The 26,933-nt window shown below is 36.9% G+C and overlaps 2 protein-coding genes across 8 annotated transcripts in view; one reads left to right on the top strand and one right to left on the bottom strand.

Moving 5' to 3' along the window:
• Positions 1 to 1,138, top strand: part of LOC18423869 (mediator of RNA polymerase II transcription subunit) — a 105,209-nt gene extending 104,071 nt beyond the window's left edge. For 5 of the 6 annotated variants that reach the window (XR_016053526.1, XM_020676142.2, XM_020676137.2 and 2 more), the window contains 3 exons: positions 177 to 358; positions 442 to 545; positions 635 to 1,138. Coding sequence is in view for 4 of the 6 variants with exons in the window: in XM_020676142.2 (XP_020531801.1) it covers positions 177 to 358; positions 442 to 545; positions 635 to 836 (488 nt within the window). In the remaining 2 variants the exon portion in view is untranslated. Of the gene's footprint in view, positions 1 to 176; positions 359 to 441; positions 546 to 634 lie in introns of those variants that run through there. The other variant, XR_016053527.1, reaches the window with a different exon arrangement.
• A 7,130-nt stretch (positions 1,139 to 8,268) lies between these two features.
• On the bottom strand, positions 8,269 to 26,434 carry PUX2 (plant UBX domain-containing protein 2). 2 transcript variants are annotated; one of them, XM_006828466.4, is made up of 3 exons: positions 25,312 to 26,434; positions 15,647 to 15,925; positions 8,269 to 8,866 (listed from the first exon to the last, which is right to left on the bottom strand). In XM_006828466.4, exons 1-3 carry the CDS (start codon positions 26,221 to 26,223, stop codon positions 8,615 to 8,617), a joined length of 1,443 nt encoding a protein of 480 aa, XP_006828529.1. In that variant the 5' UTR covers positions 26,224 to 26,434; the 3' UTR covers positions 8,269 to 8,614. The 2 variants fall into 2 exon arrangements, with proteins under 2 accessions (XP_006828529.1, XP_088720141.1); XM_088864015.1 differs by lacking the exon at positions 8,269 to 8,866 and having other exon boundaries at positions 15,510 to 15,925.
• Between the last annotated feature and the right edge of the window lie 499 nt (positions 26,435 to 26,933).

The raw sequence follows: 26,933 nt of genomic DNA, 5'->3' as shown, positions 1-26,933 counted from the left end.
CACAGGCTGCCAAAGAATAAGATATTCAGAAGATAACCACCAACTCTCAAAAGATTACTTGAATGCATTTCTTGTCATTTCCTATATTCTTTTATAATCAAGACAGTCTTATCTAATGAGGTGTTGCTTTGCACATCTAAAATCACATGATCTTTTGTCATCTTCTATACCCTCAGGCAACACAGTTGCACTGCTGCATTCATTCTTTAGTAACCTCCCTCAAGAGTGGCTTGAAGGCACGCATGCAATTATAAAACATCTCAGGCCTGTAACTTCTGTTGCCATGCTGAGAATTGCATTTCGTATAATGGGCCCACTGCTTCCTCGCTTCGCATTTGCACGCCAACTCTTCATGAAGGTATGTCTCTCTCTCATGCTTTTTACTCCTGACCTAGAAAAAGATAGTGTTTCTGTACTCCAGCTGTATTTTGTATCTTGCAGACACTGGCCTTGCTATTCAACGTGATGGCAGATGTCTTGGGGAGAAATTCTCAGCTGTCAACTCCCACCGAATTTGCAGAAATATCAGATCTCATAGATTTCTTGTGAGAACTCTCTTTCTTTCTCTCTCTCTCTCCACACATTATTATCTTCTCTTATATTCTTCTTCCCAATTCTGTTTCCTTTTCTTCAGGCACCACGCCGTAATTTCTGAAGGACAAGGGACTGTGCAGAGCAACACGAAGCCTAGACCTGAGACACTGACTCTGTGTGGCAAAGCGGTAGAAATGTTAAGGCCAGAGTTGCAGCATCTTCTTTGCCACTTGAAACCCGACCCAAACTCCTCAGTTTATGCAGCAACGCATCCTAAACTGGCGCAAAGTTCAAACCAATAATCAGTGGCCTTTGCCTTGATCTGCGTTTGCCCGTTGATATAATCAGTCATATCACTTCTACGTGAGCTCACCATTTTGTCTTTGCATATGTGAATATAATATATTTGCATCGGGGTTTTGCATAGCACAAAGATGCAAGATGTGATATGTCAGTTTATCAAACCAGGTCTTGGCTTCTTTGTTTTACTTCTTCTTGGGCAAAGTGATTGATGTACGGGTCCATGGAGCTTATGTCAGTATTTCCTTGAAGACATGAGATGTAATTCTTGTTGGTTCAATGAGATGTTTTTTAGCTCGCCTCCTAGCCCAAGGAGTAACTCGGCTGCGTCCAAGTGGACTCCACACTGTTGAGTGCAGAGCTCAAAAAAGGCCTACTGAAAAATATCAAAAAATTATTTAAAATAAAATAAAATTTCAAAAAAATGAAACAAAGTCAAAAGATATATAAGAAGTCCAAAAAAGCTAAAAATGTATATAAAATATGAATTTTAGAAATTCGATCTATATGAGAAGACATTTTAGAAAAATCTGAAAAAAGAAGAAAATATAAAAATAGGCCATATGACAGGGAAAACTCGCTAGTCATTGTGAAAAACTTCAAAAGTACATATATGATTTTTTTTAATTACACATTTATATATATTTCATGTCTGTTTTTAAATTTTTTTTAATCACCCTCAGTTGCAATTGGGTACTTAGCTCAGCAAGGAGCCAAACCCATATCCGGTCTTTCAAAAATTGACTATATTACATTTGTGATATGAGGTCATAGTCATATTTAGGTATTAGATGTGAAATTCAACATATTAAAATATTATAATATTCAAGAAATTTATTCTTGGATTTTCTGCCTAGTCAATGGCATATCTCCAATCATTTGATTTCACATCTAACCAATAATAATGATTGTGAGCTTCTTATATCAAAAGTAAATAACTGTATGCATTTCCTTTTAATATTTAATCATCCACATGTTTGCAGCAGGGTTAAAGCACCAAACGATAGGTTTGGCTTCATGTTTTTGCAACTAGCTTTTTCTTGGACAGATTTTTAACCAGGCAGAATGATGACTTGCGTACAGTCCTAGGAGATTGAGGGAAAGAGCAAACGCTACCCTTAAAAAGGTAATATCTTTGAGAAATAAATTTCTATCCATATTTTCTTCAACAAAGAATTCTCAGGGGCTGTTTGTTTGCACTCATGATCACTAATAATAGACTGTATGATTAAAATACTCGGTATGGAGACTTGTATTATTTTATTTTTTTTGACATGTACTTTCTGTTGAAAAGAAACAAGTGCAAGAAATACAAATAAGCTCAGGCCAATCTAGCAATCACCGGCAAATGTTGATGAGCACCACTTCTAGCTAACATGTCAGCTTCACAGAGCCTCCCTAAAATGATGAAAAAAATCCATATCCTCCCTAGACATGAGTTCCCTAATTTCTTCAAAGATATGAATAAGTCTCCCAGGAACCCGTGCGTCCCATCACTCCAAGCAATAGTGTAGGCAGAATCTCTTCATTAATCTTATGGTCTTCAAAGGATGGGATAAGCTTTAACCCCTCTAAGGGCTTTAGCATCTCCACACGATCCCAAAAAGGACAACAAAATGCTGTCCTTGTGGTCTTTTATTAAGCCTCCAATGGCAATACCAGGATTCTTTAAAGAACTTCCATTGAAGTTGAGTTTGAATAATCAATAGGCGGATATGCTCATTTAAGTTTGTTACCTCGTAGGAATTGAGAATAATTTGCTCTTCTGAACTAAATTTGAACTCCTTATGATTTCCTGCCGCACCCATTGCCTAGATATTGATTCAAGCATCTTAATGCTCCTCACTACTCCTTCAAATGTTATTTTATTCTTCTCTCTCGAGTTATTCCAAATGACACTTGCCCAGACAATAATTTACCAATCTTTGGCAGTTCCATTAAAACACCAAGCATGACATGTTTTGAGGAATATGTATTTGTAGATTGAACTTTTCCCTACCCATCTCCATAACTCCAATGCGATAGGGCATTCAAGGAAGATCCTCACCTGCTTTACCAAAAAGACACATAGTTAAAATAAACCCCCTTCTTCTTAAGTTCGCAATAATAGCAAGTTTGTTTTGACAAACAATCCACAAAAGAGCTCGTACTATGACATGAATCTCCAATACTAAAGAGTAGTCAATCAACCTGCTTCTATCCTCGTATAATTACCGATAGACAGTTTTGACTGAAAAATCTCTGGAGTAAGGTCCCAAATGAATTAATCTTCCTTATAAGGATAGAAAAGATATTTTGTAGCGAATTGATCGATGAAGTGTCTGAGATACCTACCATTGATGGATCGAGAAGTATCAGACCCTTACCCTACTCTCAATTCCTCAGTGGCTAACAGATTATTTTTTAAAATGCCTCCAGGAAGGAAAATCTTAAAGTTGCATCACCGTACCATTTCTCAAACCAAAATAATGTTTTGATCTTCCTTTCCAACAATCTTCTGACAATAGTGAAGATATACTCCATTTTTATATTGGGCATGCCAATCATGTCATTTAACTTGTTGCACCAAAAAATCACTCCCACTCCCTGAGTGGAGACATTTTATGATGTTAACCATCAATAGTCCAATCCCCCATCCAATTAGACTTACACTATTTTCATAGTGGATATCATTTCTCAGAAAGATTCATGAATACTTTATAATTCTCTGAGAACATCGGAATGTCGAGTTCATGGTGCGCCAATGTTGCATACTTGGATTGCTCTAATAGTGACTTGACAAGTCCTACATTACATCCCATCAAGTTCATAACATATCATTTATAAGACTGGTGACTATGCTTGCATGTGGAACACAAATTATTTTTTCACATATCAGTCCAAGCACATGACCTTTCTTAGCCGGAGTTCCAATATGCCCTCTATCATGTATCTTAAATTGTTTGAAGATTTTCCTAATGTAAATCAATTAAGACAAAGTCAAGGAATTTCTTAGAATGATTGTGCTTGATCTCAACATCAAGAACATGATGGATTTTACCTATATCTCCACATCAAAATTGGAAGGCAACCACTCTTCAATAATATTGATATTCTCCTTATCATTCCTTACCATTAGGATCTCGTTATCTCATAATAAATAGATCATGGAGCTCCCACCATTCTTGATAATAGATCCTTTTAAGAAATACTACCTGAATGACCATGTCCTCAAGTTCCAGAGTGTAACTCACTATAGTGGAAAATTTGACGCAAATTGATACTATTCTCACCACCAAATAGAATATATCAATACAGCCCACACACTCAATTGAGTAAACCATTTCGCTACTTTTCAGGTTTTGTGCTTTATCTATAATCCCATCGTTCTCTATATTCGAGGAAGATCCACAAATTCCCATACTTGGCTCTCATTCATAGAACTTTTATTTCTTCAGCAATTACAATAGTCCTAAAAACATATGATCTCAAAGTTTCCTTATCTGAAACTGGTTAATTCAAATTATTGGAAATGCAGGCCATACCTTTCCTTTACAATTTCAAAATCTCTAATGAACTTTATTGCATGCACTCATATAAGGCCAAAAAATAATAGTTGTTCCGTCCCACTATCATCAATGACAATGAGAATATTCCCACTATCATCCTCTAGAGGATGAATCTCCTCACCATTCTCTATTTCAGATCAACAGTTATCTGAGACCTCCTAATTCATAGGAACTTAAGTTCAATGAATTCCACGTCATAGAATTCAATCTTTCTTTTAGTTGACCTTCTTGGGTCTTACATATTAGGATATACCCATTAGAGATCTAAAATATCTAGTCAAGGTTTACACTATGGATCTCTAGTTTAGCTTAGTGTCAAATGAAATGACAAGAACAACATACAGCCAAGGACTGAAAAGGCATGGATGGGATTTCTAATTAGTCTTTAACTTCTTTAATTTAAGGGGTTTTAAGACAAAGATCTTTACATAACCCTATTCAAGATGGACACAACACTCAATAGAACATCTACTAGAAGCTCACATATAGATGTACTGTGCTATGATAGACATCACAATATCCAGTAGAGTATCATTCATTCTCTCGCAACACTCTATTACTATATGGTATACATAATCGTTTTCTACTGATGAATCTCATGATCCTGAGAGAATTGTCTTAGAAATTCAACTATATACTTGTGCCCCTTGTCGGTTATGAGAATCATAATTCTCCTCCCTAACTGGAACTTAACTTCCAACTTAAATCTATCGAAGCAATATGTTGCCTCTAATTAAAGTGAGACTAAGAATGGCGCAAATATTAATATTGATTTGTCACTGGCCCCCATCTAAGGGACCAATACAAAAGTCTTCTTACAATCTTTGTACTTTATAAAAAGGGTTTTTGTAGCGGATATTACTATTAAACAAGGTTCTGACATGGGAATATTTATTTTCCATAACTATCCTTGTATGAGAAAATCCATTGAAACAAGTAATCAAACATGCAATTTTTCAAAAACATTATCCCCTTCAAAAAAAAAAAATGAATGTCATATAGAAGAGGGTCTAGACACTAAAAGGTGGACTTCTCGTCGTTTCAGGAGCATAGAGCATATAATGAGGCATCATCGTCCAATCCAGAACAAATGATGATCTATATAACCTTATACATACTACACCCTTGAGGTGGTTCTCCCAATCCAATGCTCTTACCTCCCACCGGAACAAGGGAAGCTAAATGAACCTATCTTCCTCCCATACTATTTTATGATGCTCCCAATTGTTCAATCAAACTAATCAAACTAATTGAAAGTGAATAAGCATCCAAAACCCCATCCTTACACTAGCATATAGAGTGAAGTAGATGGTTCTCGCCACCTTCAACTCAGTGTATACACAAGTGAAGTAGCGGATCTCTCTCACAATCATAATAGGTCAAAGTTGACTTTTCATATTGGAGACCTTTACTTGCCTCACCTCCATTTGCTACCACACTCTCAACCTCCATAGTCTATTTGCTTTTAAGAATGGTGCCACTATCACTCATAGAGCAACATCTAACCCTGGATATTGAGATGAGTGACGCTCCAAATATACATCATCAATCTCTCCATCGGGTTTCCAGGAACGAGGAAGTGACAAAAGCACAAATACTATCTGTACCTCCAAAACTTCCAAAAAGGCCCCATAAAAATACGAAAAGGGACAAAAAAAATGGCAAAAAAATCTGTTTTTTGTGATTTTATGCATCAACCATATTGGTTATGAGATCTAAAAGGTGGACTTCTATTGTAATCGCTTTGATACCAATTTTGGAATCCACGATGAATCATAAAAGTTGTGGAAACACAAAAAAGAAACATATTTGATAGAAATTATATATCATTTTGGATCTGGTTCTTTTCTTACGGTTGAGATCTTTTTCCATTTTCCCTTTGCATGCGTCTCCTCCGGTTCAAAAGTTCACTGCTCACATCCCTAGACCGGATTTTGACTACTATAACAAGAAATATAATATACATAGTGTAAATCCCAAACTTTTGATGGAAGGCCAAAAAGCTCTTGAATCACCTATATAAGTTTTCTTATTCTAAGATTTCTTGAGAGAGAGAAAAGTACAAGAGAGATAGGGATAAGCTTTAGTTGTATAGAAAAAACTCTTTTTGAGAGACATGTAAATCCTATTAGAGTTCTCTATTATTATTATTTTTTCTTAACACCTTTATATAGAAATATGAGAGAATCCTATCTAAAAGATTAATTATATTTCTTATTTTAAATAATATTATTTCAAATTAACCTTATCCCAATTGAAAATTTTATATCTCATGTGATTCCCTTTTTATTTTTTTGTACAATTAATGAGTCGGACAATACCATGGATGTCCTCTTCTCTATTAGCTGCTAAGGATATTGAAAATTTTATGGAGATCCTACACCCATAAAGGGTGGACTCCAAATTCAAAAACAAAAGAATTGATATTGCGATAATTTTTACAAGAATATAATTGTTTTGAACTTTTCACACTTGATTATGCGATTTTTAAAAGAACCGTTATTATTCGTATTTTTTAAATGTTATAACTGAAAGGAAAATTAATAGAAAAGCTTTTTTATTTTTTAAATAAAAAAATAGTCTCATATATTTTCATATTTTATGCAAGTCCCTTTGGATAGCATATATTATGTTTTAATTGTATTCCATTTAAGGTCAAAATTTGTGCATATACAATTCTCCCTATGATACACTTTTTAAAAAACTAAAAAAAATGCAATCAGAATAAATAAAATGACCAATTTCAAAATTTTTGAAGTACTTTGGTCATTCTATTTAGTTTAAAATATTTTTTAGCAGTTTTTACAAATGTGAGATTGTGGGAAGCATGAAATCCCCAGAATTTGAGCTTAACCTGATGAACAGAAAATAAATAAAATAAAGTTGTAATGCACACTCTTAAAAAAAGGAGACTTAAGCATAAAATATGAAATATACAAGCTTATTTTTCCATTTTGATAATAATGGTAGTTTTTTGTTTTTTTGAGAAAAACTCCCCTATATGCAAGAGCTGCGCGTTGCGTTAGATTACAACAATTTTATTCGCTTTTATGAGCCACTTTCTGCCTTCCCACCTATTTTATAACGCTAATGCCTTTCAAATGAGCGTATCATTTTATTACTCAGTAATATAAATCTACTCACCTTTTATCAAACGAAACATGAGCATATCCGCATTGAACTAGATGGAGTGTGTATAGACTAAAATTTAAGAAATATGGAAAACATTGTAAAAAATAGTCCAAAAATCAGTAATAACTTTCAAAAAAAAATACCACATGAAAATAAGTGAGGAATTAGTGATAAAATTTAAGAAAAGGGAAAATTGTTTCATGCGGGCTGGACCACATTTCTACATGCGCTGTCCCTAAAATGTAAAACACCCATCTTAAAGATGGATGATAGGTGTTCCATCTAAAAACAATGGAAACTAACAGTCCAAATGCTTTCTTACTAGATTTATTATTTCTAGTTTTTAAAATTTATTTACTTTTTCATATTCATAATCTCCATGTTAAAGATTACATGTCCTTAAAAATTAAGTCTTAAAATCCATCTGAAAAATAGATTTATTAAGACCCCCGCATTTCTACATATACAGGCTTGGCCGCATAGAAACCGGATCCTAAGAAAAAAGATACTTTATTTTTGAAAAACTAACATTTTCTCCAAATCAATGGTGATTATTTCCCTTGTTTCAAAAATAACAGCCATTATTTCCGTTGTCTCTATTCCTTTAAATTCAAATTTTATTTTAAAAGCAAAAGCATTAGTCTCTCTCCATATGCGTGGACAGAAACTCCAAGCTGCTGCTACTGTCTGATGTAGGAGACAGGGTTTTGCGAACTGGCCACGCCATGCATGGAACAAATAAAAACACAGAAAATTTTCTTCAAAACTAATTCATAGAATCCAGAGCATCCATTTTCAAAGTTCGTAGCAATTTCAATTATTCAACTTTTTTATAAAAAATTTCAAATTGGCACAAGCCTAAACAAGGTTACTAGAGGCATTGGCACAAGGTAATTTTCAAATATTAAGTCTATTTCCCGAGTAGATGATTCTCATAACACCCCAGTTTGAGCATCACCTGGACAAGAATTGAATATTTAACCCACAAAGGTTTAGTCCTTCGCATACTCCAAAATATCCAAAGCTAGGGAGAGAGAACGATCGAGAACAATCAATATGAAGGTCTGAAGCTGTATCAGATGCATGATTGTCTACATGTGCTAGCTTAGGCTTGCTGATGCAGAAATGGGTTCACTGGTTTCAAGGAGTTCATTTCGAAGGCCAGTGAAGACAACTGAATCTGTTTCGATGGGCTTGAACTTAACCAGAGATGTGGGAACCAGATCTTCATCTTCGAGCGTCGGATTTCGCTCTCCCACTTTTGGGAACCGTGGGATTGTGCGGCTTTTGGGTATCGAGCACTGCAAAAGGTCAAACTCCAAACTAGGCTCCTTGAGAGCTGAGCTGACAAACTGAGACAGGGCAAGCAGATCAATATTCATACTGTGTTTTGCTTTAATTGCAAAGCATTGCGTATGTTTGCTATATCTAAAGAAACTTATGTAAGATCATACTACCAATCAAATTATATAAAATAAAAAACACTTCAACATATAAACTATACTTCCAGGATAGTTATTTTAGTTTACTCCATCTCAACAAGATAAAAAACATGGGTACTGCATAACACATAGCACCACCTGGATACTTCTCTGCAAATATCCCATTGTTACATTTATTGTGTTGCATAAAGGAAAGTGCATAGTCGTTCTCCACTTGATGAGATCTTCAATATGCTTTCTAGTACATAGACCTCCAGGAGGGAATCCATACAATACTGTTTCTACACGACATCTAATCTCCACCTTCCCTTCTGGATGACAAGCAGTTGAGATGACCAATTGTCCGCTTGACCATTCAATCACATGCTTGCCTCTTCTGTGAGGCTGGTGACAAGCATGGCTGTTTGATTAAGCTAAAGTTGCAATATTGACAATATAGGGCTATGTTTGGTACGGACCACTAATCATTACTAAATATTTGATCCACTCCAGCTGACTCATGGGGAAACCTAGTGTCTGAACCCTGCTTATTTGAAAATGTTGCAAATCACTCCTAAAGCTACTTACAAAAATAAACAAATAAACAATGTTTTGCCTTAGCTCTTAATTCTTAACTACCCAAGAAAAACACTTAAGAATAAGAACAAAGTTAGGTTTGAATGAGTTCTAGAGGCCAAAATAGTCAAATTCCATCTAGACGCATCATTTATTCACTACCCAATTATGTGACTTCAAAATTTGGAAAAAAAGATATTTCTTGATATTGTCAAAGGGAGTTTGGCTCCTACATGACTTTAATGGCTCTTGGCAAGCTTAGGAGATACGGGAAAAAAGGTTTTGAACTTGTTGACGTCTCCTATGTTGAGTCGAAGTGGATGATAAGAGGTTTAATGGAGCTAGGGCTTAGCCCGTGTTAATGGGGAGGGTTAGATATCGTCAGGAGAAGGTTCACAGGGGTGGGGGGGGCACTGGCCAGCTTATTAAGAGGGTTTTTTTGAAGATGACAAGAAGGGTAATGGAGTTGATTGTGAGAAATCTTGGATGGGGCATGCAACATAATGAGGGAAAGATGAAGGGGCCCAACCGTACCAGGGAGAACTTCCATGCGAGAAGCTAGGGTTTGTAGGATCTTTCCACGAAATGAAGAAGAGGAATATGTCCTTGAAGAAATTCTCTCTCACTACTACTGAAGAAACTAAAATTTTATCGCTAAATTCACATGACCTGGCCATAGGCAAACATTGGTATTTATTTAGGGTTCAAAGTTATGACTGCCTATACTTGGCCCTTTGAAAGCATAAGAGAAGAATGATATCGACTATAGTAAAGTCGAAACATTGTATTTCTAGAAGCCTACAGATATAAAGAAACTAAAACTAAAAATCCCAATTACATTAAGGATCATTAATGAAAAAAAAACAAAAAAAAGAACCTTAACACCCCAAGGAAACAAATCTGTCACTAAATTTTCCTGCAGGATTTTGACCATGGTTTGCATCCCGAAATATCAAAGTTAGGAAAAGATTGTAGCAATAGAATTGTAAATCTCAAAGAGAACTTCGATTTGAGCTTAGAACCACCCCTACTGGGCATCCCACTGCAAATTTATGTCTACACGAAGAAGTCTGGATCAGATCTGTTACTGTTCCCATTTTAGCAGAGCCTTCCTAGACCATTTCAAATGTTTAAACTCAAACTTGTGAAACCTATCAAGAATGATGGATAACAATGGCGATAGAGAAAGTGGCTTTGACATTGACTAGTTTACTTGAGGTACTCAGATAAGTAATGATCTATAAAGATGCCAAAGCAAGGAAGACAAAAAAATTTCAAACCCATAAAAAATTGAAGGTTTAATGGGTACCCATCCAGTTACACATGCATTTTGTATTTGATTCTTTCTCTTCTCTTTGGCATTTATTCTGAAAATTTTAATGCAAAAATTCAACATAGGCACCTGGGACATCCAAACAATTCTTCAACACCAAACTGGAGAAGAACAAAAGGTATTTTGTACTTCTTATAAACCATCGGACTAATATAATATAAGAAAATTTCAATATGATCTTATTACAAACATAAATTTAATATAAGCCAAGCAATGAGGCACCTAGAAAGCTACAGGACAGCTGCCAACCAAATTCTTTGGCAATGTAGAATCTAGAAAGAGCTTCAACTAACTTCTTTCAAGGTGAAAGTGGCTTGGAGCACAAATTTCAACAAGATCTAGGATTTGCAATTGCAAAACCTTGGAGAAAATAAGAAATATAAAATTATAGAGAATATACATGACCTCAACTGCCCATTGTACAACAAGGGGTTGATGCAAGCCATTGGCTTTGACCAAGGAACACTCATCACAACCCTTTGTTGACAATGGATGATTAATGAAGTTATACTGTTTGTCAATTGCACGAAACATTGTATACAATGTCTAAAGAAAGTATCTAATCTCCAAATGCCCTAAAAGAATCATTTACCCTCCGCATATAAGCTAATAACTTAAAGCATAAAAAGACCAAAATAGACTTCTGTTGGGTTTTTGTGGCCTTTAAAAGCCTAGAGAGCTTGTAAATATGATATTTTATCATGGAATATGCACTTCAGTGGAAGTGTGTGTTGATTGACCAAAAATTGGGTGGTTTATGGCCCTAGTCATGCTCAAAACCCTTATCCCTGGGCATATGGTACTATCGAAAATGGTTTGTAGTGGGTCATCACTTGTTGAGGCTAGCGAGATGCCCAATGATGATGTTCATAGGCCAGGAGAACTGTGGTCCCCTGTGTGTGGTTGTGGGCCTATGAGACAAGGGTCAGAGCTTCAATAAACTTCCACACGGTATGTACGCATGACATCCGCATTACTGGGAAGCAGCCCTATAGAAGGACATGTGTACATGTGCATAGAGAGAAAACCATTTGCATTGTGGTGACAAGTGCTAGACTTACACTTAAAGGGGGCAGCTGAAATCCAGATTCCAAGATCATGATCCTATTGTACAATTTTGACAAGTCAATCATGAGCCCCTGAAATGAGACTATAGGTCAAAGGTCTTTGTTGGGAAGGATAAGAAAACAGTAGTGGATTATAGTTCTTGGGGCAAGTGGAGTGCCCTTAGTGTTACTATTTTTGACTCATTGGTACTAGTCTACTCCTAACATATTTTATTTTCGTATTTTTTATTATTTTTAAATGTTTTTTCAAAATTTTAAAATATTATTTTTGCTGTAATTTTTATCTTAAGGGAATTTATGAAATTTCAGAACTTAAACTAACAAATGTGGGACCAAGGATCCAGCCTCACAAGTTTGAGTGTTTTTGTGTGGGTACCACTTTCCATCCCCTAGTGCGCCATGCCCAAATTTGTTGTTTAAAACAAAAGTGGCATGTCACTTCTTTTGGAAAAAGGGGGGTACCCCACTCTTTTAGGAAGTGGGGGGCATGCCCAACTTTCTTGTTGTTGTTTAAAATTTAAATTAGTTAAGAAAGGAAATCTATTTAATTTAAACTAGATTTGGTTTGCTATCTTATAGGAGTTTTCAAATAGATTATCCTTAATTATGGGAGATCTAGATAATGATAAAGTTCGATTGTATTTCAAATTTAATTAGGAGCTGGATTTGGGTCAACATCTAATGGGATAAGGTTCCTATCTTTCCACCCAATATCATAATGGTTAATTTGTAGGCTGGATGACTCTGATTAAATCTCTAACATCCCACAGATTTCTTTATCCGAAAGGTCTAGCTCAAAATTAGATAAAGCATACCTAAGGAAATCCTATTCAAATTGGGAGATAGATTTCCTTCTATTTAAAGATCTAGTTTGAATCTCTTTCAAACATTGAACAAGATCCCTCTCTCTCTCTCTCCCCCTCACGCCATATTTTTATCTCTCTAAAAATTGGAAGTCACGTACCTCTCCTCTCTTTACCCGTAAGGAGACACGCTACTCTCTCTCCTCTTATAGGTGTTTAGTGAAACCCTAGAGTAAGGGTTTTTTTTTTTTGATGAAGGAAACCCTAAGATAAGGGTTTTGCTCTATTTTGAATAAAAGAAGGGCGAAGCCCAGCCTAGAGCGAGTTCAACTCACAAGCTCAGCCCTAGTTTGTTCCCCTATGGTTTCTATAAACCTTTGTTAAGTTTTTCAGCTCTCTAAACCCTAGATTGAAAGGTATTGCCAGAAAAGCCTCCCATCTCAGAATTTTCAGTAACAACTAAAAAAGTAGTCATCAGTCAAGGAATCAGGTGTGGGTGTACCAAGACCTGTAAGGGTAACTCCAAACATCTTTTGGTAAGCCTTTCTAATAGTTTTAATTAATTTTCAATATTATTTTTTATTTTATGTGAATTTTCAGGAGCTTGTATTGTACCAAAAATTATAGTAGAAGTTTGTTTAAAACTCCTAGATGGTTTCTATTTCTTTTGGCAGTGAAAATAAATATCCTAGGTTGTATAAAAGGTATTATTTTTTATTTGCAGCAATATTTAGTGGTCTTTGTAAGTGTAATTCAGGTATATTGAAAAAAAAAATTGAATTTAATACTTTGAGTTTCACATAGGCACTCCTTTAAACTTCCTATTTAAATAAAGCATAACAAACACATGACAAAGGTTCTGAGTCAAATAAAATGAACTACTCTATTCAAAATATATGTTCGCTGAAGAAGTGGTGCCATACTGCATATGTGGTTGAGGTCAAACAAGATTGAGCAAAATCCAATCAGATGGTCAAAGTTCATATCAGATCTAACTAGATCATCAGATCTCAGAAGCAATTATAACTGTATGGTCAAATCATATCAAAGGATCTTGGAATATTTCTGTTGCATTTCGTTTGTTCTTTTTCTGATGGTTTTTTGTTAAGATATCCAGAAGGTACTAGGAACACTAGAGGAATTGCGGCTCTCCAATAACTTTGAATCTCAAAGGAATGCCTCCAATCATGTTAGCAGCTTTTATCTCATCAATAGGCTACACTACTGCAGAAATACAACCTTCATCACCAGTAAACAAGCTCAATGGAGGATGACAAAGAATTACCTTTAAAGGCAAACTCAATGCCTAATCTGTTTCATCTGGAGTTCATGACTACTTTCCACAAGACAATGAAAAAGGACTACGTTTCAAACTATGCGATTTGATGAAACGTTACCTCATTTTTCAATGTTCCTTTATCCCCTATAAAAGGAGATGCAAGGACCAAGATCTAATAAGAATGTATCCACCATTGACCCCATTATATCAGGCTCCTCCTCCTCATCACTTACTCTTGACATGCATGAGATAAATGAATTCCTTTTTTTTGGGAGAATGATAAATGAATGCCTTGAAACTCGACTCCTTAACTATCCAATTAGGAATGATAAATGAACGCCTTGAACCTCGACTCCTTAACTATCCAATTAGGAATGATAAATGAATGCCTTGAACCTCGACTCCTTAACTATCCAATTAGGAACCAAGACATTGAAGAAGGAAAATGAACATCATTAGAGAGACACCATTTTGTGATAAAAGCATCCCACAGCCTCCCAGCCTCAGGTCCAGATTCTTATTCTTCTTCCAAGATCTCTTTTCACATCTTTGTCGCCCATAGAAAGAAGAAATGGTATCACACCCCATTGAACAATTTTTTTCATATCATGTTCTCTCTCATGCCATTTTTTTTTTTAATCTGCTGACTGTTGTCTCATGCCATATTCTTCGGTGCTATAGAGTCTGTTCTCAAGAGTAATGCTATAGATTCTTTTTCTGAGAGTAACACTGTTATAGAAGTAATTTCCAGTTGTGTGGAAGAAAGCAACAAAGGAGGACATCACTTTAAAACAATGGAACCTAGAATCTTCTTATAGCTTTTTAAAGGAAAGATGGACAGAGCAAACAGCTCAATGTGCATGTCTAAATTCAATCAGATTGTAGCATTGAGAGGTATAAAGAATAATAAGTTGCTAAGTTTTTTCCCAAATACATGGGCTAGTTTACAAAGGGACCTGTGTGCCAGATTTCAAGATGTCCATATCAGTGAAGCTGATACTCCCAATCTTCAAGTTAATGGTCTGCTTTGGGGATTCAAGCCCGCATACACGCACCACCTAATTTTTAGTTACCCAAACAGAAAAAGAAATCAAGAAGAAAAGTTCTACATGACCTGTCTGATTCAATTTAGATCACTCGTTTTACAATTCTGGATCATCAGTGGACCAATCCTATGTAGAACAGATTGTACTCCATAAACTCTTGGAGCTCTCGACCTGCATTCTTGACTTTCAATATCAGTAATTTACCAAATAAATGAAACAATGAAAGCAAAACACAGGAAGGATTAGGAAAAAATTGGGAAAAATATCAGAAACTTCAAGAAATTGAAGGAGTTTGGAAAAAACGAAAAATAAAGAAAAAGAAACTGCACAAGCAAACTAGAACAGTCATTTGCACCCTTCTACTTTCTCTATCATTCCTTATACTGATTCTAAGACTCAGAACTAATCGATATTATCAGGCCAACAGTGAGCTACTCCACAAGTCACATTTTGAAGATGAATCCAGTTAATTAAGTTAAGTCACATCTTCATATATCACACAAAAGCAAAACAATTGGTGATAAAAAGATAACTGAGTACTTTACTATTTAAGAGTACATTTCAAGTCTTGGCAACAATAATAATATGCATAATGCTACAAACAAACCTCATAGAGTGCAAGTGTTGGTTCTCCAGGAAAGAAGACACCCTGCAGAACTACTCCATCAGGAAACTGAATGCGAATAACAGCTGCTTTGTACCTCTTCTTCACTGATTTCGCCTGCTTCTCCTTATAAGACTTGGGTATCAACAGTTGAGATTCTGCAAGCTTTTTCCTCCTTAGATCAGCTTCTCTATTCAGCTCTCCAGCTGAAAGAATATAGAAGGATTCTGGCAACTCAATCCTTGCTGCCACGCTTTCTGGAGTAGAAAAGAAAACTCTAACCTAAAAAAATGATCAAATAACTCAGAACCATAAAAACATATTGCATTGTTGGCTTCAGGGTAATATAAAACCATAAATACAGAGATTAGAGTATTAATTAGCCTGAAAAACACTTTACAGCCAAAAGTTGTTGAAGGTTAACTGCAGTAAGACCTGTTCTTAACCACGGCCAAAGATTCAAATGGCTAGCATTGAATCAAAGTTAAGGCAATGGGACTTAGCTTGCTGCTGACAGAGAGTGATATCTCAGTTAAACTGCAGCCAAAAGCTTGAGGCGGCCATTAGCTTAAGCATGGCTAGAAACTGAATGTTTCAGTTAACCATGGTCAAAGTGAACAAATAATTCTGAAGCCCAAACTTTGACTTGCTTCATTGACAGTCCATGGGAATTGTGTACATTGTTTTGTTCTTCCAAATATCAACATAACTGCTTGACTTCCCAAGGATCGAGTTTCATCATAACCGCAGTCAGAAATCGCTTTCTGAAACAGTCAGAAAACAACTCAAGAAATGGATGAAATCGCAACTGAGTGAAAATCACTTATCCCAACCTTCACTCATGGGGTTTCACAAACACGATCTACGAAATTTATTCTCTAATGAGCCAAAATAATGGACAAAAGGTTTCAAACTTTTGAATGCGAGTCTTAGTTGTGCTCCACTATGGGCCCCAAGCCACGAGATGTCCATGCTGTCTCCAAGATATTAATCGCCCTGAACCCAGGATATCTGCGATATAATCAAGCCCAGACGACCCTAGGATAAAATTGAGACAAATGAAACACTTGTTAAAGTTTTCTCAAAGCTGCACATCCCAGAAACTTCTGAAGAATGTGGGGGCCAAACTAATTTCCGTTTTGGTTGGATTGGGTGAAGGACTTGATTGCAGACATAGGAAAATCAATTTCTGAAAGAAATCAAGGAGAAAATGTGGTCTCTGAGTTAACCAAGGTCAAAACTCGTAGAATAGAGTTTACTTTTTAAAGCTTCAAAGAGTTGTTTTTCAAAACTTACTATCAATCTACTGTTGAAACAACGAAGTAGGTGAGAGTGGTTGGCAGGACGGCTACATGTCAAAAGGTGGATGAATGAAAGAGTGGTTAGAGCTTAACAATAGCGAGAATTGGGCTTACCCAATTAACCAAGGTCAAAATCCGTGAACGACGGTTCTGATTTTTTTCTTGCTGCCAATTTAAGGTGAAGAAGCTTATTTAAAACAGTTTCGGAAAGAACCCAACTCACTAACAAATAAAGGGTGTGAACTGATTAACCTACATGTTGATTAATCTTACGAAAAGAGAAATCTTTGCAATTGGCTTTCAAACTCCCCGAAATCAAGCAAGTTGGTTAAAAAACTGATTATTTAAAGCAACTTGACTGTGAATTGGCAAATTAGGTAAAAAATTGTTGGCCCAAATACAGTGAATCCTTTCGGTTTACAGAAGTAAACAGAGATATAACAACATGTAAATTGGGTTTTGAACTTAACCAAAAGAATCGACAAACATATGGCATGCAACGCTACCAACATATCCACAAAAGCTTGTTGTAAATTTCTAATCAGCAAATTAGGTAAGAAATTGTTGGCCCAAATACATCGAATCTTTTCAGTTTTCAAAAGTAAATAAAGATACAATAACATCTAAATTAGGTTTTGAACTCAACTAGAAGAATCAACAAACATATGACATGAAACTCTATCAAAACAGCCGCAAACAAATTTCTTTGAACTCAAAAAAGATGCACAAAGATTACTAACTTTGTTAACTACAAAGGAATCAAAAACCAAAATCAATTGCAACTATTGTAAACCTCATCTAAGCAACCCTAAGGTAATTTCCAGCAAGTCTATACTCATCAAAAACCTCATATAAATATCTCTAACAAACTAAAATAATACCCTATAATTTACTCCTTGTTCATACAACCTTTCCCAAACTTCAAACACTATTTCAAATGCAAAGTATGAACAAAAACTTAGAACAAACTCACCAAATTCGGAAAGATCTATAGACCCAATTTTGTAGCCTTTCTAGAGAGAGAAACATGTTGAGAATGAGTTTTCCATGAACATATTATAGAAGAGGGAAGATAAGGTTACTGCAAAACAATGGTTCGTAAATAATCTAGAGAGAGAAACTACTGCGAGAGGCAACACGATGTGGTAATTTATCCTGTGACACTGGCTTTCGTTCCACGTACTCACTCACGGAATGATACATTCTACCAATGCGTTTTGCTATATTGTGGTACATAGGATATTAAGAAATATATCTCCACACGGATTTCATGATATAATCCTTGTTTTGTTATAATCCATTCGCGAAAGTTTAGGTGTGGCACCAATAGGCGATAAGATGAGAGAGAGTAGACTTAGTTGGGTTGGCCAAGTGTGGCGTCGACCCAGTATAGCACTGTTAGAAGGTGCAAGTTAGTTCAAGCGAAAGGATTGAAGAGGGCAAAGGGTAAGGCCCAAAAGGATGTGGTTAGAAGTAGTTCAAAAAGATATGGGGACTTATGGTCTCACTGAGGGTATGGCCTTATTCAGAGCATAATGGCAGACCAGGATTCATGTAGCCGACCCCAATTAATTGGGAAAAAGCTATGATGATGATGATGATATCTCCATACAGAGTTCATGATAGCTGACCCGTTGACTAAAGATGTCAACATGAACAATGAAACATGTGTAAGGAGTATGGGTTTGTGATCCACAGGTTTCTGGTGACATGCCTGTGATGAGCCTTAGTGGCGCAGCTATTGAACATGTGGAATGTTATGTGATTACCCTTTGCTTGTGTGGCATATTTGCCTTAGTGGCGATGAGGCCAATGTGGCATGTGTAAGCACCTTTTGATGGTGGTTAGGTTAATGGTTTATATATGTGGCAAAATCCCTTGGAGGGGTAAGTGTCACGAACCACTGCCAACTAATAGTCTTTTGACTCCGTTATCCACATTTGTTTTTTGGATAAAGTTAATTGTTTCATTGATGAAAGATAGTGTATACAAGTGTTGGGTCTAGCGTCCCTTACAAAAATTGGGAGCTACCAGAACCCTAACGAGCAAGGTGGTCCCTTTACAAAAAAGCCATAAAAGAGTCAATGCTTGTGACAACAATGAGTTGGCTCAGCAAAAAACGTGAGAGGGTTTATATAGCACCATATTTACAACATGAGAGTGAGTAGTGAGCAAAAAGGAAAGAAAGGCCCAGCAGCTAGCTTAAAGGGGGCCTAGGACTGTTTGTGAGATTAGCTTGGTCATTAGCCATGAGATCTGTGAGCGCGTTGGACGTCTTTTATGTATGCCTCCATGAGACGCTGATATCCCTGCAAATGAATTCAATCTCATTAAAGAACGAAAGTACGCCCAAGATATAATGTTGTAAGCATCCCCTTCAACTATCAGATGGGATCCCCAAGAGGGGTTAAAGAGCTTGAACCCTATCAACAGTGCCATTGCTTCAGCATGTTGTGAGTCAGTATAGCCAAGGGATTCAACGTACGTGAGAAGAATATTCCTTTCATGCTCTCGGAATACACTCCCAGCCCCAGCTGGCCCTGGGTTGCCCTTTGAGCAACCATCGAAATTGAGTTTGATAATTCCTCTTGGGGGTGGTTGCCAGTTGTTTGTTTGTTTGTTTGGTAGCCCAAACGGTTACCAAAGTCTTTACCTTGTGTAGGAGTGCAGGCAACTGTTGATAGTGTCCCTGGAATATCCTGTTATTCCTTTCTATCCAAATTACCCACATGAGCGCAGCAATGGCAGCCTTCCATATGATTTTTCCAGCTTTGGGCCAGGGTTTAGCGAAATCTGTGGATAGAAGGGAAAGTAACTTGGGTGGAGTTAGCCCATTCTGGGCCAAAGAGTCGTAAAAGTCTGCTCCAAAGGTATCATACCTGTTCACAATGAATGAAGAGATGAGCATTAGGTTCCTCAGCTCCTTCCACTTTGGGTACAAGGGCTATAAAGCTTGCATTTATAGCTTTGTGTATAATGCCCCTAGTGTGGAACTCCTCAAAGAAAGAGATGAAGTCAAGACGGAAAGTGTTCCAAAAGATCTTGAAAGGCGCAATGGGGAATTTGTCAGGCCTGGGGCTTTATCTTTTGCAAGATTTTTTATGGCCTCGATAATTTCTTCCTCCGAGAAAGGTCTCTCAAGCCATACTCCACTGATCTGAGATAGTGAGGAAATCAAGAGAAGTCATCCTGAGCCTACGTGCCGAAGTAGAGGCATAAAGGGTCTGGAAATAATCCAAAATAGCTGCCTCTATTTCCCCCGGATGTAAGAGAGATGTTGCCCTTTCTGAGGATGGAGATGGTGTTATCCCTACTTCGACAATTAGCTATCCGATGAAAGTATCCCGTGTTCGGATCCCTTGCTTTCAACCATTTCACACGGGACCTCTGAAACCAATAGAGTTCTTCTTTCTTAAGGTTTGCAAAATATTCCACTGGCGCAGAGGATTTAAGGGTAGCTTCTTGGTCAGTTAGAGGTCTGGTTTCCTCTAAACAGTCTAGAGATTGGATAACCTGAAGAAGGGATGTTTTATTCTGAGAATAATTCCCAAGCAAAGACGAGCTCCAGTTTTTCAAGGCTATTTTGAAGAGTTGAATTTTAGTTTGTAGCCTGTACCTTGCCCTTCCTGTGACTAGTGTGGACATTGAGTTCCACCAAAGGGAAATCAATGTTAGGAGTGATTCCTCTTGAAGCCAAGCCAGTTCGAATCTGAACTGTTTGGGGCCTCTGTGTACTACTACAGTATCTAGGAGAATAGGGGCAGTGATCGGATGTAGTTTTGGGAAGAGAGAGGGCATGAGAACCAAGGAAAGCCTGCTCCCATTCAATTGAGACCAAGAATCTATCGAGCTTCGAGCAGATGGGTTGAAGAGAGTGGCTAAACCAAGTGTATCGACTCCCCTGGAGAGGAATGTCTATTAGCTCATTTAGGGATATGACGTCTGAGAAGGCATTCAGAGTGGGTTTGGGTAGTGTTTCTTTCGTGTGACCATCTTATAATGTCAAAATCCCCCCCCCCCCCCCAAACACCAACAAGGGTGAGGTAATGTAGCGATATGGTCCAGCTCCGCCCAGAATTGAGGTATATTTGCTTCTAAATTAGGGCCATAGACAGCCATGAAGTTCTAGAGAAATCCATCTCAAATGCGGGAGAAAAGGATTGTAATTGGACCACATTACGAGACTAGACTGAACAGTTATACTTGCATGGCTCATTGAGCATGACCTCTAGCTAACAGTCTTTTGACTCCATATTTTGCACTTTGATGGCTAGCTTGAAAATTTGGACAGTTGAATATGACCTCCAACTAGCAGTCTTTTGACTTTGTGATATGCATTGTGAAGGATAAACTTGACAGTTGTATTTGGCATGACTCATTGAGCATGACCTCTAGTTGGCATGTCTTAAAGACATTGTTTTCCACTTTGTGATGGCTAGTTTGAACAGTTTGAGGATCCTTGTGGGATCATGGTATGATTCATTATATTGATAGTTATTCACCTTTTCATATGACAAAGACTCTTTTTGGTTAGGTGTGTTTCATAGTGTAAGTGTCCGATGCATTTTGGAGAACACTAACAAGAGAATGAAAGTCCACTAATCTAGAAGCATGTAGGTAAAGTTCGCGATATGGTTGATGATCACGCACTACATCACAACAATTGATGAGTGTGGGAATGCGTGTGGTTGATGCCATTGAGTGGATGGTTCATATGTGTGATGGATTTGTTGTTGATGTACAACTCAAGCAACTTATATATAGTTAATTTTGTATGATAGTTTTATAAGTATTTTGAAACAAGTGGGGAGATATTAAAGAAAATGTGTTTCAAAAATATTTATAGAAATAAGGTCCAATTTTTAATTTCTTTCTTTTCTTTTTCTACCCCACTTAAAATGTATTTTAAAAAGAACTAATGCTTTTAGTGGAGAAGAAGAAAGAACCACGTGAAGAGAGGCACAAGTGGCCATTGAGAGACAACATTTGACCATTATCTCTCTACAAGTGTCTCTCTCACTTTTCTTTTGTGGCTATATATGGGAAAGGGTTTTGGGGAGGTCAGGGCACCTTGCAAGAGCTCCTTCTCTTTCTTTAAAACCTCTTTCTCTCACTCAAGTTTCCATGTGATCTGATTACTAAGGACGTATCTCTTATCTCTATGAGTGCCCTCCAGTGTCATAGGATAAATTACAGCATCGTGTTGCCTCTCACAATAGTTTCACTCTCTAGTTTATTTGTTAACCATTGTTTTGCAGCAAGCTTGCCTTCCCTCTTATGCAATATGTTCATGAAAAACTCATTCTCAGCAAGTTTCTCTCTCTAGAAAGGCTACAAAACTGGGCCCGCAGATCTCTTTGAATTTGGTGAGTTTGTTCCAAGTTTTTGTTCACACTTTGCATCTGAAATAGTACTTGAAGATTGGGAAAGGCCGTATGAGCAAGGAGTAAATTATAGGGTATTGTTCTTTGTTTGTTGGAGTGATTTATATGCGCTTTTAGATGAGTACAGATTTGCTGGAAATTATATTGAGTATGTTTAGATGAGGTTTACAATAGTTGCAATCGATTTTGGTTTTTAATTCCTTTGTGGATAACAAAGTTAGTAATCTTTGCGCATTTTTTTTTCTTGTCTTCTTTCTTTGTTTCCTCCTTGTTTTCTTTATTCTCCTATTTTTATAATTTTAGGTTGTTTTCCTTTCAGCATTTCTTCATCCCCCACAAAATGAGCATCTCTGATTTCTATGGTAGTCTTAGTCTCGTGATCATAGAATTTATAATCCTTAGAATGACTAGAGTAACTAACTCACAAGAAAGTTTAAGAGAGAGAAAAAGGTTTTAGTGAGAGAAAGAGCTCATGCAAGGTGCCCTGGCCTCCCCAAAACCCATTCCCATTTATAGCCACAAAACAAAAAATGAGAGAGACACTTGTAGAGAGAGAATGGGCAAGTGTTGCCTCTCAATTACCACTTGTCCCTCTCTTCATGTAGGTCTTTCTTTTTCTCTACTAAAAGCATTAGTTCCTTTTAAAATACATTTTAAGTGGAGTAGAAAAAAGTAAGAAAGAAATTAGAGATTGGGCCCTTATTTTTACATATATTTTAACACCGTATTTTCTTTAATAGAAAATGCATCAATAAAGGTGTCCTAAGGACTTGAATCTTCATAAAATCCTATGAAGGACACTTCCCAAGACAATGAATGGACAAAGCTTGAATTATGGCCTTAATAGGTCTACCTTATGCATAACACATGTTCTCTTTCTGGCTTTGATTTCCTTTAGAAACCACCCCCGCATTTATCTCTGCCTCATGCACTACATCAGGTATTCATAAGCACTAGGTCCATTCCCATGAGAAGCAGTTCCACTTCCACAATCATGTAAGTGAATTATATCTTCAACTCAGTATCCCAACCTAGTCTAACTTTATCGAGGTGAAAGGATTCATGAAGAGCTGAGCTTGAGCTCCTCTTATTGCAATCTTTGCATTATCACAATTAGGTATGGGCAAGGAAAACTACTTTCCTACAATATATTTACAGATAAATAGTGGTGCTCCTATACTATCACACATGTGACTTGTTTTACCCTTTCAAACTTGGACTCCGGATCTCCTTGTCTACTAGCTAGGTTTCCTATCACTTATTCACATGCCATAAGTTGGCCTTATTCCAATCCTCTAGATGTATTCCATACTTGGTCATTAGTAAGGCCTTACGTTAATGGATCCTCCAAGTTTTGGTATGGTAACCAGTAATTTACTTAGTCATTGCATAATTGTCTCAACTGAATGTGTCTCAAACCAATATGCGTTAATCAGTAAATAACAGCTTTGCATTCACAGTAAATTAAGACTGTAGGTATAGGTATTTGTTATATGGTACATCTACCAAATAATCTTTCATCCATTCTAGCTCTTAGTAGCAGCCTCCAAGGCAATGAACTTTAAATCCATAGTGGACCTAGCGATAAAGTGCTGCTTCTTAGAGACCCATGCAATAGCCCACCTACCAATTTTAAAGATCCGACAACTAGTAGATCCCATACACAACCTTGTATCCTTCAAGATACTGTATTCACCAATGTAATGATATTAATAGTCCATGGTCCCTCTCAGATCTCACAGGAACCAATGACTGCATTTGAATGCTCTCGACCTAGATTATTGGTAATTCTACTTAGTTTACCTACTACGTAAGCAACATTAGGTTGATAACAGTACCTTGCGTACATTATGCATCCAATGACTCGAGCATATTCTATTTGATAACTTCACATAAGAATTAAGATATAAGTTATAACATAATTATTATTTATTACTTAATATCCATAAGATTTGGTTTTGGATATTACATATTCACAAAATATCAATTTCATTCAAAGTTTAAGACTATTCACAAAATATAAGTCCAAATCAATAAATGTTTCATCTACAAATATGTAAAACTATCAAAAAGTAAAACTATACTAACAGGATATCAAAACATCACACTTTGTACAAAAAACAGAATCAATTATTCATAAGAGAATTCGATATAGTACTAATTACATCGTCCGAACGAGGAAATAATCAATTAATCACAAAAAAATACAATCTTTCAACTACAAACGTGTATATATATCATAAAAGGAAAAAAACTAAAAAAAGTATCAAATGATTCAAAATATAATACATTATAGCTAAAAAAATAAAACCCCTTTTTATTCAAATATTATAATGCTCCAAAATATCAAAATGAAAATGATGTCAGCCCAAACCTTGTCTATTCAATCACCAAAAGTCCTCAATTTCAACCACTAGAAGCTCCGAAAACTACCACAAAGTATAGCCTTGAAAAAAAAAAAATATTATCGGTCATTCGATAAATCACAAAATCAAGGTTTTGGGGGAGTTTTTACTCTGTAGATGGCATGAATTTGGTTTTTGTGGTTTAGAATGTCCCCCAAAACCCATTTCTCCCGTTTTGATGAGGGAAAAGTTACCATTTTTACCCTAGCTGAGGGCATTTTCCCACCCTCGGCAACTTGCATCGAGGCAGCGCCAAGGCGCCGGCCTTGACTGTAGTGCCCAGGCAGGCAAGTCGCCGCCTAGGCGGGCGCCTAGACACAAGCCACCAAGGTACCTCGCCTAGGTGCCGCCTTTAGTCTCTTAGCCACCTAGGCAGTCGAATTTTCGAACATTCCAAGAGAAAATGTAAAAATAATCCAGCAAGAGAGTTAAAAACCATGGAATTAATTGGGTGAGAGATGGAAATCAGAAGCAAAACTCATTGCAAAGAGACAAATTTTATCCAAAATTAACCAATTATATTTAACAATGAATGGATAGACAATTTCACCAGCCATAGCCATCAATCATGGACTTACCTGCCTGTCAATAACTTTCTTCGATTTGTCCGCATCTTCATATTTATTTGGAGCCTCTGGTGAAGAAAATTTTTTAATTTCTGGATTTTTAGGCTCCAACAATGAAATGGCTTCACTAATCAACGCAATTTGTTCGTCAGATGGTGACTCCATCGAAGCCCAAGTATCATCACCTTCAACTTCAAACCCAAAACCCACACTTTCAAGCAACTCCACACCCCCAACAGCTGAACCAACACTTTGTTGAATCTTTGGATTGCTCATTCTTATTCTCCGGAACTTTGCATTGCTTGGATCCCTCATAATGTTCTTTAGGAGTTTCAATACAACATCTAAGCATTGCTCAGATGGCTCCCCTGATAAAAAAGCCCCAACAGTTTCTATCAATCTATTTCTTGACTCCAATTCAATCCCCAGATTTGATGAATTATCCAAATTTTCAGATTTGGATTCATTCAAGCAGGTCTCAATGTGCATAGTGACCTCATTTTCGGACTTGTAGAATGCCCCACAAACTGGGCACTCAAACGAATTCTCAGACATTCTATTATTTGAGGCTTGGCCAGAAGAGATGAACAGGCTGAAAGGATCAAATCCACTTGAATTCGATTCTGGGGATTTTTCATGGGAGGAGAGAGAGAACTTTGATGTCATTCCATTTTGAATGGATTCCACCTCGCTATCATGGTTCAAGTCTGTCACCTTAGGTTTCGAGTCAGGGCGGATAACGGTGGGTGGCTTTGGTTTCTGAGGAATGTTTGGCGGGTTGCGGTGGTGTGGAGAGGGCGATGACGAAGAAGAAGAAGAGCCCAAAACTCGACCTTGACCCTTAAATTTTCCTGATGATGATGATGAGAATGGGTTGTTCACCTTTTTCATGAAGCCCTTCACCTTGTCCTTCATGTCACCCATGGCTAGGTGGAAACCCCAAAATTCAAATCAACAACAAATCAACAAAACCAAAACCAGAGGGAGATCAACCTCAGGCCTCTAAGAAGCGGCCATATATGTATATATTATACGACGATGATTGTAAGGAAAGTAGACCCAGATGGTTTCCGGGGGAGAGATTTTGAAAAAAATCAAGAAACCAGTAAACCAATCCCAAATGAAATCAGACGATACTGGAACAGGATTAGCATCCATCACTATATACGTCCTCTTGGACTCAGAGTTGTAACCTTTGCGGTTTCTTTCTGTGGTCCTGTGGTGCGTTTTAAACCGCGTTGTAGACTATAGCTAAGTTTTCGTCTTGCAAATATTTAACCGGTGGAAATGACGGTTTGGATGGAAATTTTGGATGGAAATTTCAACCTAAAGAAGGGAAAATTTTGTTCCTCATCTCATTTCACAGTAGATCCCCTCTCATTTTTCTTTTCAATGGCATAAAGAAACCCCGAAGTATTTCACCGCACTTCCTCATCAGGTATCTCCTTTGGTTGTTCACTTTTAATCATAAAAATACCATACCTCCTCATACGGTATCTCTTTAGGTTATTCACGTTTAATCATAAAAATACCGTACCTCTTGATCTGGTATCTCCCTTGGTTATTCACTTTTTAATCTTTAAAATTAGCCTCAAGTCATTTTATACTATCTCAATCCAAAAATATTTTTAACA

Source organism: Amborella trichopoda, chromosome 4, assembly GCF_054954075.1.
Source record: "Amborella trichopoda isolate Santa Cruz 75 chromosome 4, AtrichopodaSantaCruz75HAP2 v2.0, whole genome shotgun sequence".
Lineage (NCBI taxonomy): Eukaryota > Viridiplantae > Streptophyta > Magnoliopsida > Amborellales > Amborellaceae > Amborella > Amborella trichopoda.
This window is presented reverse-complemented; position numbering and strand designations above follow the sequence as displayed.

Coding starts and splice junctions, on each gene's coding strand:
- PUX2 (XM_006828466.4), bottom strand. CDS start 26,223: ATGGGTGACATGAAGGACAAGGTGAAGGGCTTCATGAAAAAGGTGAAC. Junction 15,926..25,311: donor AGAAAGTTATTGACAGGCAG/GTAAGTCCATGA, acceptor TCATTTTTTTAG/GTTAGAGTTTTCTTTTCTAC. Junction 8,867..15,646: donor CAACACTTGCACTCTATGAG/GTTTGTTTGTAG, acceptor GCCCTGTCTCAG/TTTGTCAGCTCAGCTCTCAA.